This window comes from Gymnoscopelus braueri (genome assembly GCF_963280865.1).
Source record: "Gymnoscopelus braueri genome assembly, chromosome: 4".
Classification (NCBI taxonomy): Eukaryota; Metazoa; Chordata; class Actinopteri; order Myctophiformes; family Myctophidae; genus Gymnoscopelus; species Gymnoscopelus braueri.
In genome coordinates, this window is record NC_137605.1 from 1,419,888 (window position 1) to 1,435,714 (window position 15,827).

Consider the following 15,827-nt stretch of genomic DNA (forward strand, 5'->3'; position numbering starts at 1 on the left):
GACGCAATCGCGGCCGTTTTCATCTTGTCTGGTGAACACGGTGTTTGGGGTTGAACCCCCTTTTGTATCCTTCCGACCCATGATTACTAATCATTTATTAGTTACTGACAGGCATCACCTGGCTGGCATGTCTTGCCAGCCAATAGGGGATAGTAAGATCGATAACGTTTCACATCTGACTTTCAAATCATGTGTCCGTTGCAGGGAATGAACACAAGAGTTTGATTGATTGATGTAGTTTATTTAGAAAGACATGAGAATAGTACATGACAGTACATAACAGTACATGGAAGTACAAATTCACAATACAAGGTCTACTAAACTGCCCTCATTAAGCACTAAGCTTGTTTAAGATGAGAACCCCATGCACACAAATCATGATGAAATATAAGAGGCAGGCAGATATACACACTACTATACAGATGAAGGAAGATTTGCGATGAATTATCTATTCTTCTATTCTGTACTATTCTATACCTGCATATTATTCTATGCATATATATTATTTTCATGGCAATGACAAGCTATATGATCGGCTCGGTTGGCTGTGTTGTGTTCCAGTGATCCAGCTGTGTGAGACGTCATAAGTGATCGCGGAATTTGCCGTCGCTTTGAAATGACGCGCAGCAAGTGCAGTCCGATCCCCTCCAGCTGGTCGGCCACTCGTCCTCGCAAATAATCCTCGGCGCCTCGCAGGGGCGGGTCTTATAGGCGCGAGTGGAGGAAGCGAGGAGAGTGAGCGAGTGACCGAGCTTTGGGGAATAGACCATATTCACACGGCGGCCATATTGGAATTTAACATTGAAAGTGCCGCCACCCGGGGTGGCTACTTTCATTGACTTCATAGAAACATGGCCGCCGTGTGAATATGGTCTATGGAATCTGGCTTAGGTCTATGATCATGTCAACCAGCTGGACGTCAAGTCACGCGGTGAGAACCACGTGACCTCTTCTTCTTTTTATTTTACGGCGGTTGGCAACCAGTTTTTGGTGCATTACCGCCACCTTCTGGCCCATATTATGGATCAGACAAACTACTTTAATACTACTATATCTAATTCCCTCTCCCAACCCCCCCCCCCCACACACACACACACACACACACACACACACACACACACACACACACACACACACACACACACACACACACACACACACACACACACACACACACACACACACACACACACACACACACACACACACACACACACACACACTTAGAACCACGTGACACTTCCGTTTTCTCTTCAAAATAAAAGCTCAATGTGGCCATAAGGAACTACATATTAGAACTACATTTCCCATCCACCAAAGTATCACGCTTCACATCGTACGCCACGTGAGCGCTTCCGTTTTCTCGTCAAAATAAAACGCATCACGTGTCAAGTCTCACATCAAACGCAGCTCGAGCACTTCCGCTGTTTTTTTTTCAAAACAAATTGTGTTCATGTTTACTTTATGATCTGTTCTTCTACGACGGTGTCGCGCGCCGACAATAGCTGATCTACAAGCTCACAACGCGTCTCACTGTGAGCTTGTAGATTGTAACAGCTCATATAGTAGAAACTAGCGCCATGTTGCGTCACATCGTCTCGTTCTTAATATTTAAAATAAAACTGGATTTATCCAGACTTCTACTTGCATTGATTCATTTTGTCCACATGAGGGCGACAAAGACCTCTGAATACACTATGAGTGTGTTTTAAACATGAACACATTATCACTGAATTAGTTTAATGATTTAGATGTTATTGTGTTTATTCAGTCAGTCAGTCAGTCAGTCAGTCAGTCAGTCAGTCAGACAGACAGACAGACAGACAGACAGACAGACAGACAGACAGACAGACAGACAGACAGACAGACAGACAGACAGACAGACAGACAGATAGATAGATAGATAGATAGATAGTTTTGGGCAAATATCATCAAACATTTAAGCAGAAAAAGTACAAACCAATGTTATAAACTTGACAGAGAGAATTCCAGACACATTACATACATGTTGTAAGTGTAGAAGAACATAGAACATGAATTCATATTAAGAGCTACTGTATGTTGATCAGTGACGTCATGGAGATGTAAATGCTATCATTACTGCTTTGTTCACATCTTTACGAGAACTTTAGGATATCCAGCCACTTCAGAAACAATCATTTAATTCACTGTGTCGCTCAAAACCCCATGTTGTTATTATTATTATTATTATTATTATTATTAGTATTATTATTATTATTATTATTATTATTATTACCCTTATTATTATTATTATTATTATTATTATTCAATGCATGAGTTGACAAATTTTTCCCCTTGGGATGATTTATGTGAAATTCATACATTGAAGTTTGTTTTGAATGAAGCTCACCTCATACACACAGTCACACACCTGTTGTTCACCTTGATTCCACACACAGCCTCCTAAAGGAGGAGACAAACAGCAACACAGAACCTACCAGCAATTGACTTTCCTACCAGAACACACAAAATGAGTATACCATCCATACAACATGTTGCATTGCCAAGTCACACGTTAATAAATGTATATCTTTTGGTGTTAATCTAATTGGATTATATATGTGCGCATGATATGCCTGCTTCAAAACACTGTGGGGATATATGATCATTTTGTTTTGTTAATATAATTACCAACATCCAAGTACAGTGTATTCCTACTAGGGCTGTCAAAGTTAACTTTACTATAAAAATGGTACCTAGTTGAATGTAGCAGCGGCGCCATTTCATTCACCGGCTCAGTTTTCACAGATAGGCTACAACTTAAGCAGACATGGCAACATTGACTACGCTCTCAGGTGTGGCTAGCTCGGGTCCATGGCATTAGAAAGAGTTCTCCTTAACGCTATTACTTTTGGGCATTTATTTTATTTTGTGTTTTATTTTTATTTTTTCATTTCCCCCAAAAATATATTTAAAAAATGATGAAAAAGGTCATTGAAAAAACATGGCCCTCACGCATTAGAAGGCCAATATGAGTCACTAAAACCAAGGATGTGTGTTTTTGATTGATCTATAATGGTTAAACTGGAGTTTGAAGTTACAATGGGTTTATATGGAAGGGGGCATGTATGATAAAAGTTAATATCAAATATCAAATATCTACTACTAATACTAACTTAAAAACTGTCTGGGTGAAACCTGAGTAGACATTAAAATTACCCCAAACATAATATCCCTTTATAATGTCTGACTGTACCTAATGTACATAATGGCTATTCAATCAATCAATGTTTATTTTTCATATCATACGTATGATATGAAAAATAATGCCACAGGTTAGAAAGTGGTGTCTGTTGTAACAGGACGATTGAATAACCAGGACGATTGAAGAAGGAGCGCTTGTTTTCAGGCAATTCTGTAAAACCAACACACACACACACACAGTGATCCATGAAAAGAACTATTCTGTCCCTATCGGTTTACAACTCGGACGGCGCTGTGTCGACTATCAGAGCATCGGCCGGTCAGCGCGCGCACTCGCGCCTGGAGGCGCGAGGGCGCGCCTCCTCGGCCTCAAGCTCTGCTGAGTCGGCGCGCCTCCGTCATGGACAATAACTATTATCACGTGCGTGTGAACGCGTGTTCAGCGTTCCCCTAGCGTAGCTTCCTGGTTGCTACGTGGGGGGGAACAACAACAGACAGGTCCGCGTCGCATCAAAGCCCCGCCTCGCCCCGAAGCCCCGTACCTAAAAACGAGCGCTCTGTCTTCAATCGTCCTGGTTATTCAATCGTCCTGTGACATATATATGTAGCCAGTCAGAGTTGAGCCTCAGGGGCCACCGTAGGCTTGCTGCACTGGCACTTCCTTATTGCCAATCAGTCAGAGTATTTAAAGGCTCTGCAGTCTCCCAAACATTGTGTGCTTTGTGGTGGGTGGCTGCAGGTCTTGCGACCTAGGTGTCATGTTGTGTTTTATCATTTTCCCTGCCTGGGTGAGTAACATGTTGACTGTTGCACTTAAAATGCTCTTTTAGTATTTTAATCATCATTTTGTTACTGCCCAGGTTGAGGTCATGTGTCTCGAGTCCTGAGGTGACGAGTCCATGTGCCAAAGGGATAATATGAAAGAACACAGACATCCAAGGTATATAAACGATTTGTTGTGGTGGTTTGTTTTATTCTGTTTGTATACTGTACTAATGTTTATTGTTTCCACTTCCTTCGTTATCACCACTGCTGTTTTGTTTAGTCTGAGTTTTATTGTTTATTGAGCTATTTCCTTGTACTAATTTATATTTCTGTTTTGTTTGTTCTCCCCCAAACACTGTGGCGAGCGCCGCTGCTATCTTGAGTCAACGGGAGCCGGGGGGTATAGCCGACCAGCTGCAGGGGTCACGTATAGGATCACAGTAGTCCACGACCATATTAAGGTTTGATGTGTTGTGTGAACGCGAGCACCTCTTTGCACGGTGTCGCTCTGTCCTTCTTGCTGTGTGATTAAGTGTGTGTTCTTTAGTAGTCATTTGGACGAAGGTTAGCCTACTTAGCTTATAGCTCCCCCTGTTTATGGTCGACTGTTGCCTACCTGCCCTTGACCCCGGATGTAGCCTGTTTGTTCCTTTGTTGTGCGTAATATTGTGATGGTTTTACTTGGGATTACAACATTCAGTATATATTGTGATTTTATGATTGTATTGTATTACACTGCAGTAGATATTTTAAGTAGCCTTTTAGTAAATAAATGTACTGAAACTGAATGTTCTGTGCTTAAACTTAAATAAACTTCCAGTTGTTTGGGGGAACTCATGTCTCAGTCCTCATTGGCGAACTTGCATATGTTGGGGAACCCGATTTTAAAGGTTATACATTGTTTAATTTCCTTGGTTAACCATTACCAAGGTGGCGTAGTCTTACATTTTAACAATTATAGTAATTCCTTGCTCGACACCCGGTTACATTCATATACATATATGGAGCAGTATGGGTTAGTATGTGTATATATATATGGAGCAGTATGGGTTTGTGTGTGTGTGTGTGTGTGTGTGTGTATATGTATATATATATATATATATATATATATATATATATATATATATATATATATATATATATATATATATATATATATATATATATATATATATATATATGGAGCAGTATGGGTTAGTGTGTGTGTGTGTATATATATATATGGAGCAGTATGGGTTAGTGTGTGTGTGTATATATATATAGATATATATATGGAGCAGTATGGGTTAGTGTGTGTGTGTGTGTATATATATATAGATATATATATATATGGAGCAGTATGGGTTAGTGTGTGTGTGTGTATATATAGTATGGGTTAGCGCCCCCAGGCTGTGTCTTCCGTGGGGAAGAAGCCCAACAAACCCACAGTGAGGCCTTTAAGGAGGGCCATTCAATCAATCCACAGGTGGAGCCTGCAGTACCACCACGGCCCAAGGAACTGTTTGGATCGGGCGGTGCACCTGATCTGGCGCAGCGCTCAGGTCCTGGACCTGGTGAGACGGAAGGAGGAGCCCGGCCAGTTGCATCCATGTGATGTTTTTCTTTTAGAGATGAACTGCTGAGGTACATTATGTAAATGTAAACCTCACATCAAGTACATTAATTGTGGGAGTGAATGCATATTATTACATGTGATTGAATATTGTTTCCTATAACACAGATATAGACCACATAATGGCAAGATCCAAGTCAATAAACCGAATAATTGAAGATAAGAAAACAAAGAAAACAACTCAATGCAAATTAACATAATTATTTATTGATGTGAAAATAAATACTCAGTGAAATGTAGTGTTACTGTTAATATCCTCAAAGTGGCTGTGTGTGTGTGTGTGTGATTGATGTAGTTTATTTAGTAAGACATGAGAATAGTACATGACAGTACATGGAAGTACAAATTCAGTGTGTGTGTGTGTGTGTGTGTGTGTGTGTGTGCGCGCGCGTGCGCAACCATGTGTAAGTCTATTCAATGTTTCCTGAAGAGCAGCTTTCTTTTCACATGGGAAGGTGGTGCAGGTACAGTATTGAACCAGTAGATGGCAGTATGCTCACACAACTAAGGGTATGAACTCGTTCTCATGCTATTCAGCAAAAATGTGGAATGCCCTACCTAAAGGAGTGTAAAACCCTACTCACTTTCAAAACTGCCCTAAAGATACACCTTCAGGAGGCTGCAATTCGAAAATGGCCCCTGTCTAAGTCTTAACCTACCCCCCCCCCCTCCTTAATTTTCCTCTTTTGTATATATTTATATTTTTTCTCTCTCGTCATACCAGTAACCTGAAAGCTGATTGTATGACATTCTGTATAGTAGTGTGTATATCTGCCTGCCTCTTATATTTCATCATGATTTGTGTGCATGGGGTTCTCATCTTAAACAAGCGTTATGCTTAATGAGGGTTTCCAGTTTAGTAGACCTTGTATTGTGAATTTGTACTTCCATGTACTGTTATGTACTGTCATGTACTATTCTCATGTCTTTCTAAATAAACTACATCAATCAATCAATCAAACACACTGCAACTATTCTGAAAAGCAAACTTTCTGTTGATCACGTGACGCAGGTAACAGATTGATAACAAACACCAGCAAGAAAAAAAAAGTGATTCAACATAATTAAAGAGCACAAAATAAAGTATACAGCAAAACATTATATTTATTTATATTATTATATTTGTCTGTCATTAAAAGTGTCTATGAATTGAGTACAAAGGACCCCAATGGAAACAAGCCATAGTGCTTTCTTGGGTTTTAAATCCTCCTAACAGACCTTGTATATACAGAGCTTGTATTGAACTGTGCTTTCCTGTGCTTTTTAAAAAAAACGGATAATAAAATATTCGATTAAACAATCACTCAGTAAATCCTGTCATTAAAACAATCACTCAGTAAATCCTGTCATTAAAACATTTGACAGCTCCAGTTTCGTCACAAACATGAGGTTATATTCATTCTACTGCTATGGCTCTAGAATGTGGAATGCCCCAACAGACATCATAAGGTGTGAATCCTTATCCTTATCCTCCTTTAAAACCACCATTAAAGAGAACCTGTCTGCAATGTGTAAAGAAAAGGAAAGTCTTCTAAGCTTAACATCAGAAATGAACTGTTTATTGCTACTAGTGTTGATGATGTATATTATTATTGTATGTCTTTAAATGTTTTGATGAATTGAATACACAGGACCACAATGGAAACAAGCCCTTATAATAAGGCTTTTTGTGTTATCCTTTTAGCACACATTGTTACACTGTAATACTAGGAAGAGTGGGCACTAAGGAAGAGGGGGCACTAAGGAAGAGTGGGCGCTAAGGAAGAGTGGGCGCTAAGGAAGAGGGGGCACTAAGGAAGAGGGGGCACTAAGGAAGAGGGGGCACTAAGGAAGAGGGGGCAATAAGGAAGAGGGGGCACTAAGGAAGAGGGGGCACTAAGGAAGAGGGGGCACTAAGGAAGAGTGGGCGCTAAGGAAGAGTGGGCGCTAAGGAAGAGTGGGCACTAAGGAAGAGGGGGCACTAAGGAAGAGGGGGCACTAAGGAAGAGGGGGCAATAAGGAAGAGTGGGCACTAAGGAAGAGGGGGCACTAAGGAAGAGGGGGCACTAAGGAAGAGTGGGCACTAAGGAAGAGGGGGCACTAAGGAAGAGGGGGCACTAAGGAAGAGTGGGCACTAAGGAAGAGGGGGCACTAAGGAAGAGTGGGCACTAAGCAAGAGTGGGCACTAAGGAAGAGTGGGCACTAAGGAAGAGTGGGCACAGAGGAAGAGGGGGCACTAAGGAAGAGTGGGCACAGAGGAAGAGGGGGCACCTCAATGTAAAATATTTGTAAAACGGTCTTACGGTAAACGGTAAAGTATTAGAACATGATTGAGCATTTGACATTAAAGTTCTAATATTTCTACAATTGCTACAAATTGCTAGAAAACGTGTAAATCCAATACTTTGGGACATAAACAAGAGCAGTTGAAGGGTAAATTTAAGTCTGATAATGATGTACCGTGCATGTGTTCACATCATACTTTATATTAGGTACTAAAAACCCTATTTCAAACATTTCATTTTTTAGCACAAAAATAGCAAATTTTACATCGAGGTGCCCACTCTTCCTAAAGGAGTTAACATAACATCAGAAATGAACTGTTTATTGCTACTAGTGTTGATGATGTATATTATTATTGTATGTCTTTAAATGTTTTGATGAATTGAATACACAGGACCACAATGGAAACAAGCCCTTATAATAAGGCTTTTTGTGTTATCCTTTTAGCACACATTGTTACACTGTAATACTAGGAAGAGTGGGCACTAAGGAAGAGGGGGCACTAAGGAAGAGTGGGCGCTAAGGAAGAGTGGGCACTAAGGAAGAGGGGGCACTAAGGAAGAGTGGGCACTAAGGAAGAGTGGGCACTAAGCAAGAGTGGGCACTAAGGAAGAGTGGGCACTAAGGAAGAGTGGGCACTAAGGAAGAGTGGGCACAGAGGAAGAGGGGGCACTAAGGAAGAGTGGGCACAGAGGAAGAGGGGGCACCTCAATGTAAAATATTTGTAAAACGGTCTTACGGTAAACGGTAAAGTATTAGAACATGATTGAGCATTTGACATTAAGTAGTTAAGTAGTTTTGGCTGAGTAGTTCAGCCAAAATGACTTATTTTCTATCAATTACACACCTCATGAAGCCTTGAATTCATGGAGTTCTTTTTTGTTTTTGTCGCGTTCCTAAGCCAATAGTTTGATGACAGGAGACTCAAAGAGTGTGGCCGCTGTAAAAGTCATAACCTACCCCCCCCCCCTTTTTTTACTGTACATTTATACTGTACATAATTTTCAATTCTAAACTGTTTATATGATGTTCTGCATAGTAGTGTATATCTGTCTGTCATTTAATGTCACTATGAATTGAGTATATCCTACATAAGGACCCCATTTGAAACTAAGCCATTAGGCTTTCATGGGCTTTTTAATCCTATTTAGTTGATATTTAAACTGTACTTTCATGTGCTTTTTTCCCCTGCAAACTTCTAAATAAAGTATTCAATCAATCAAAAGTCAAAAGTAATTGATAGAAAATAAACCATTCTGTGGGTGAACTACTCCTTTAACAGTGCCCACTCTTCTTGCATCCGAGGAGGGGGAAGAGAAAGACAAACTACATTTCCCGTGCGGCATTGCGGCTGCCCCCCCCCCTCCCCTCCCCTCCCTCCTTCCTCCCATCCCGCGCGGCGCCTTCCTTCCCTCTAGTGGTAGTGTGTGTATACAGTGTGTGTGCGCGCTGTGTGTGTGTGTGTGTGTGTGTGTGTGTGTGTCCACATCCATCCATAGAGGAGCTGCTCTACAGTAAGCTAGTGTCTGTGTTGTTGTGACTAAAGGCTCTATGATGGCGGCAGCGGGATCTGCAGCGACCTGCCAAGGCATGGCGGCGGCGGGAGCAGGAGCAGGAGGAGCAGGAGGACCCGGGGCCGGAGGAGCAGGAGGAGCAGGAGGAGCAGGAGGCCAGCAGGCTGGAGGAGCAGGAGGCACGGCGGCCCGGGGCCGCTTCCCCGGCCGGCCCTGGTCCTCACGGAGCCGCCTGCGCTCCGAGAAGCGCTGGCAGCTCGGCCGCGTCTCCGGGACGTCGTCCTCCTCCTCGTCCTCCGAACAGGGCGCCTCCTCCTCCTCCTCCTCCTCCTCTTCCTCTTCCTCTGTGTTGCTGCTGGAGGAGGTGACGCTCCTCCACGGAGGAGCAGCGGGAGGAGGAGGAGGAGGAGGCCTCCTCATCGGGCCTCCCGGCCACAGCCTCGGCCTCGCGCTGAGCGACGGCCGGGGGAGTGACCTCCTTCTGGGGGAGCGGAGCGAGGAGGTGAGGCGCTGTGTGTGTGTGTGTCCCAGAGACTAGTGTTTATTACTGTGTGTGTGTGTGTGTGTGTGTGTGTGTGTGTGTGTGTCAGAGACTAGTGTTTATTGTGTGTGTGTGTGTGTGTGTGTGTGTGTGTGTGTGTGTGTGTGTGTGTGTGTGTAGTGTTACATTTAGTGTGTGTGTTATTAAAGTACGGAGAGAGAGAAATGTCAACATGAAGCCCGTTAGCTTCATGCTAACATTAGCATCTCTTACACTATTCTCACTGCTTGTTGCCCCCCTAAAAAGAACAGATCTACACACACATCACGCACAGATCTATAGATCTACAACACAGGATCTACCAGCTAGACACCTACAGATCTCACACAGCTTAAAGCTGTCAGATATATAGATCCACAGAAAGGAGCATAATGTATAAGCTTGTAGATCTGTTCTTTTTGGGGGGCAAAGCAAGTGAGAAGGAAAGAAAAAAACCCGCAACAAAAACACATGCATTTAAACCTAGAGGTGTAGAGGGTGTAGAGTCATCTCTGCGTTACTACACTGTGTTTATTACCTTTACAACTCTACGTTAATAACACAGTCATTAATATGCGTTATTAAATATGAATATCCGACTGTAAACGGGTGTCAGAACATGTCAGACAGAAAGGACGTCAGTGTGTCAACATGGATCCTTCATTTATTCATCCCTTCATTACGGGCCCGTCCTGGTTGTCGTTTCATTAGCACTGAGCTAGCCTCTCTGTGCTAACACAGAGCTAGCCTCTCTGTGCTAACAGAGAGCCGTAGCCTCCATGCTAACGCAGAGCTAGCCTCTATGCTAACGCAGAGCTAGCCTCTATGCTAACGCAGAGCTAGCCTCTATGCTAACGCAGAGCTAGCCTCTATGCTAACGCAGAGCTAGCCTTCATGCTAGCACAGAGCTAGCGCGGAGCTAGCCTCCATGCTAACACAAAGAAGGGGGAAAAGGCTAATGCTAGCCTGGCTCTGCCTACACAGTGACTACAGCCACACTGTAGTGTAACAGTATGATATAATATGATATTATAACCACATTAAGAGCATTCAGGGTCAGATATGAGCCTCCATCAGGCTGATATAACATCATGTCATGTTATCAGAGACACTTAGTTAAAGCTCTATAAGTGAAGCAGAGCTGGTTACTGTCAAGTCAGTGTGTTTCTAAACACTTTCCATGGAGGGGGAGGGGATGGAGCCTGGGCTAGCAGGAGGCTAATATAGTACCGTTTGATGTGTGTGTGTTTGGTTATTAACATGGTAACAGCTTAGTGACGGCTGTGTGTGATCAGTGATTTCAGCAGAACACCATGTAGACAGGCTGTAGTGTAGATAGGCTCTAGACAGGCTGTAGATAGGATCTAGACAGGCTGTAGTGTAGATAGGCTCTAGGCAGGCTGTAGTGATGATGGTTGTTGGAGGGAAGCGGCCAGATGTGTGGGTTTGACCAGCTCATCCTCCTCACTGCAGCAACATGCGTCCTAACGTTGTTATAACGTCGTTACTGTTATACATGCATTATATGGTAGTTAACCTTGTTATACATGCATTATATGGTAGTTAGTCTGGTTGCCCAACTAATCTTCTTTCTAGAACTAGAAAGAAGATTAGTTGGGCAACCAGACTAACTACCATATAATGCATGTAGAACAACGTTAACTTTAACGTTGTTCTACATGCATTATATGGTAGTTAACCTTGTTATACATGAATGTAATGTTAGTTAATGTTGTTATGCATGCTATACATGCGTTTAATGGTAGTTAACGTTGTTGCACATGCATGTAATGGTGGTTTACACATGCATTCACTGTAGTTGACATTCACTCACTGTACGTAACGTGTCTTTTAATGCACATGCATTAACTCATGGTAGTTTAACATGATGCATTCACTGTAGTTAACATGGTTGTACAGTGTGCATTCATCATGGTAGTTAGTAATGCCTTCATCATGGTAGTTGCTCTCTATGTGAAATTGTGAATTGTCTTGAGGCAACTTGTTGTGAATTGGTAGTTTATATGGGTTTATGGTAGTTTACCTTGTTGCACATGCATTCATGGATGTTATTAACGCGATGCTTTCATGCCCCATGGTAGTTGGTTAACATGCATTCACGGTAGTTTATCTTGTTGTTCATGTGTTCATTCACGGTAGTTTATCTTGTTGTTCATGTGTTCATTCATGGTAGTTATCTTGTTGTTCATAGTAGTTATGTTTATAACCTATTTCCACCGTGTGAACTTCATTGTTTAGGCCACTATGATGATCATACAGGATTACTTTCCCCCCGTGTGAATATATTGACATTGTTGTTACTGCGTTGTAACTAGTTCATTACACAGTTTTCATTACACAGTTCTATAAGAACTGCAAAGTGTTTTACCAGATCTGTTTTATCAAGACCTAGTTCAAGTTATTATTTCACGTGACGGTTCATTAAAACTGTCTGTGACCTCTGGGGGGTCCTCAGAGTTAGTACAGGGGGGCCACCACCACGTCTTTGTGTGATAGGAACTGTTTGTCTTTATTTTCTTACATTAACCACTTCAACCCCAGCATCCCTATCCTGAGGGGAACGTTAGCAAAAAATAGCAGATCTACAAGCCCACAACGCCTCGCGCTGCGAGACGTTGTGGGCTTGTAGATCTGAAATGTGTTGGTAAAGAGGGGACAAAGAGGAGACCAAGTACAAGTTTCCTAAGTATTGGTGGTGTGAGTGGTCAGCTGGCTGAAAATACTGAGCAACATGCTGACTGCTATGGCAGGGGTCTTCAACGTCGTTCAGGCTGGCCAAGGACCCCTTAGCTGAGAGAGAGTCCAGGGACCCCCCCCTCACACCATATATTGTATAAAATCATATAATAGCTTCATAGACTGGTTTGACAGCACTATCATTGCGTAGCGTTGTGTTGGATCCATGTTAATATTATGAAGTATTTTCAGCCATCCAGCTAACCACTTAAACCCCCCATACTAAGACCCCTGCTGTAGAAGTCAGCATGTCTTCTTCTAGTGAAAATAGTAGACAGGTTATTTTCATTTCTTATATTAAGATCAGAGCGTTTGAAGTGGTTAAACTGAACTAACAACATGTTATATTATTATATTATATTAAGATGGTTAAACTAAACTAACATGTTATATTATTATATTATATTATATTAAGATGGTTAAACTAAACTAACAACATGTTATATTATTATATTATATTATATTAAGATGGTTAAACTAAACTAACATGTTATATTATTATATTATATTATATTAAGATGGTTAAACTAACAACATGTTATATTATTATATTATATCATATTAAGATGGTTAAACTAACAACATGTTATGTTATTATATTAAGATGGTTAAACTAAACTAACAACATGTTCAGAAGCATCGTGCAGAAAAGTCTTAATATTCTCCATATTTCATATTAAAGCAAAGGTTAGTTAAAGCCTCAATCTGTGATTTCTTCACCCGGTTGGCTGTATGTAGAACGGCAGGAACAATATGACTCAAACATCATGACTTTACATAGTGTGTGTGTGTGTGTGTGGGGGGGGGGGATTTGGTCACACAAACATGTTCAGTCGTGGATATGTTATTCTGCATCCATGGCATGATGAGAGGGCATTGAAGGTCAAGGTTACCTTGTGTAAATGCTCTTGTCTTTTTGTTTTCCAGGGCGACTACTTCAGAGGATTTGAAGCAGAGAGAAAAGGCTACAAAGGACCGTTACGGTCCAGACACAATCCTCCCAAAGGTAAAACTAAAGCAAGAAGAAAAGGAGCGTGATGCACGACACACTTTGACTGTTATTGAAGAGCAAGTTGAAACTTGTACCAAAGTACAACACATCCTGCTTAATGTATGACATCTACAGCCAGTTAATGCTTTTTTTCATTGAATTGATTGACAATCTTTATTGACAATGCTCATATGTAAACAAAACATTACTGTCAAAAGGATGAGCACAGAGCATTAACCCATTAAGACCGGGAAGGCATCTGTGTGTCATTTTTAGATTTCTTTGGCTATTCAAAAATAGCAGATCTACAAGCTCATAGCGCGGCACCGAGTGCCGCACTATGAGCTTGTAGATCTGCTATTTTTTAATTTAAAAAAAAACTTTTTATTGACTTTTTCCTTTTTTTACAGAAAGTTGTATCATAAATGTATAGACGCACACGCAAGTAATCTATCAGTGGCTGCCAAATATCCATGAAATTATCTTCCTTCCCTTTTATGTTAGCACTGAGTCTTTACATTGAAAAATCGTGAAATTTCGTGGCCAAATCTTGGATTATATATTTTTTAAAGCAAACATTCGTAAAATATTTAGTTCCAGGAAAACCCCCAGAAGCAAAGATTTGAGTTACAAATGTCCGCCAAAAAAAAGGGAGAAAAAAAAAAATATTTGCACAACTTGTCATGATTTTCCAAAAACAGCAGATCTACAAGCTCATAGCGTGGTGCCGCGCTATGAGCTTGTAGATCTGCTGTTTTTGAATAGCCCAACGAAATCCAAAAATGCCACACAGATGCGTCACCGGGTCTTGAAGAGTTAATGTGACTGTGTGTGTAAGCGGTGTGTTATATGGATGAGGTGTGTGTGCAGCGCGCCGTGTCTCTAACACGTTTGTAATGTGTGTGTTTGTGTGTTATATGGATGAGGTGTGTGTGTGCAGCGTGCCAGTCTCTAACACGTTTGTAATGTGTGTGTCTGTGTGTTATATGGATGAGGTGTGTGTGTCTCTAACACGTTTGTAATGTGTGTGTTTGTGTGTTATATGGATGAGGTGTGTGTGTGCAGCGTGCAGTGTCTCTAACACGTTTGTAATGTGTGTGTTTGTGTGTTATATGGATGAGGTGTGTGTGCAGCGCGCCGTGTCTCTAACACGTTTGTAATGTGTGTGTTTGTGTGTTATATGGATGAGGTGTGTGTGTGCAGCGTGCCAGTCTCTAACACGTTTGTAATGTGTGTGTCTGTGTGTTATATGGATGAGGTGTGTGTGTCTCTAACACGTTTGTAATGTGTGTGTTTGTGTGTTATATGGATGAGGTGTGTGTGTGCAGCGTGCAGTGTCTCTAACACGTTTGTAATGTGTGTGTTTGTGTGTTATATGGATGAGGTGTGTGTGCAGCGCGCCGTGTCTCTAACACGTTGGTAATGTGTGTGTTTGTGTGTTATATGGATGAGGTGTGTGTGCCGTGTCTCTAACACGTTTGTAATGTGTGTGTTTGTGTGTTTTAGGTGACGCTGTCAACACCAAATCCAAAAGACAGAGAGAGAAGCAGCCGGTGGAGCCGTCAGCGGCCGAGGCAGAGGAAGGGATTACGTCTCTCTGTCCAGATAAAGATGTGAAACCCAGGCAGGAGGTCGACAGCTCGTCCGCCGACGCCCGGCCCACGGAGGAGGCGAGGAGGAAGGGCGCCGACGGCGGCGGCAAGAACACTAAGGACCGCCAGGCCACGAGAAACGGACCCGCCTCCTCCTCCGCCTCGCCCAGGATCACCATCAAGCTGGTGGCCAAGAAGAAAGTGAAGAAGGAGAAGGGCTTCGCTCAGCAGAAACCTGTGACCAAGCTGAAGATCAAAGAGATCCAGGGCCAACAGATCTCCAGCGCTCACGTCAAGTTAAAGACGGAGCCGCGGGAGGAGGAGGAGGAGGAGGACGCACACGGGCTGAACGGCACCGAGGACGAGGGAGGCGGGAGAGCCCCGCCCGCGAGGAGGCGCGGGAGATCCGCTGCCAAGGTGACAGAGCCTCCTGCTGCTGCTGCTGCTGAGTCCAGCGCCAAAGTAGAGGTCAGTGGTGGAAAAAGTACTCAATTGCTTTACTTGAGTAAAAGTACCAATACTGCAATGTAGAAGTACTCCGTTACAAGTAAAAGTCCGGAATTCAAAATTTACTTGAGTAAAAGTGCAAAAGTATTGGCATCAAAATGTACTTAAAGTACCAAAAGTAAAAGTACTAAAATATTTGAAA

The 15,827-nt window shown here is 42.2% G+C and overlaps 1 protein-coding gene across 1 annotated transcript in view; it reads left to right on the plus strand.

Moving 5' to 3' along the window:
* Positions 1-9,358: 9,358 nt before the first annotated feature.
* kmt2bb (lysine (K)-specific methyltransferase 2Bb) overlaps positions 9,359-15,827 on the plus strand; it is a gene marked incomplete at its 5' end in the record, with an annotated part of 102,254 nt that continues 95,785 nt past the window's right edge. Inside the window, 3 exons of the mRNA XM_080427181.1 lie at positions 9,359-9,820; positions 13,523-13,601; positions 15,093-15,646. Of these exons, the coding sequence (XP_080283307.1) occupies positions 9,359-9,820; positions 13,523-13,601; positions 15,093-15,646 (1,095 nt within the window). The remainder of the gene's footprint in view (positions 9,821-13,522; positions 13,602-15,092; positions 15,647-15,827) is intronic.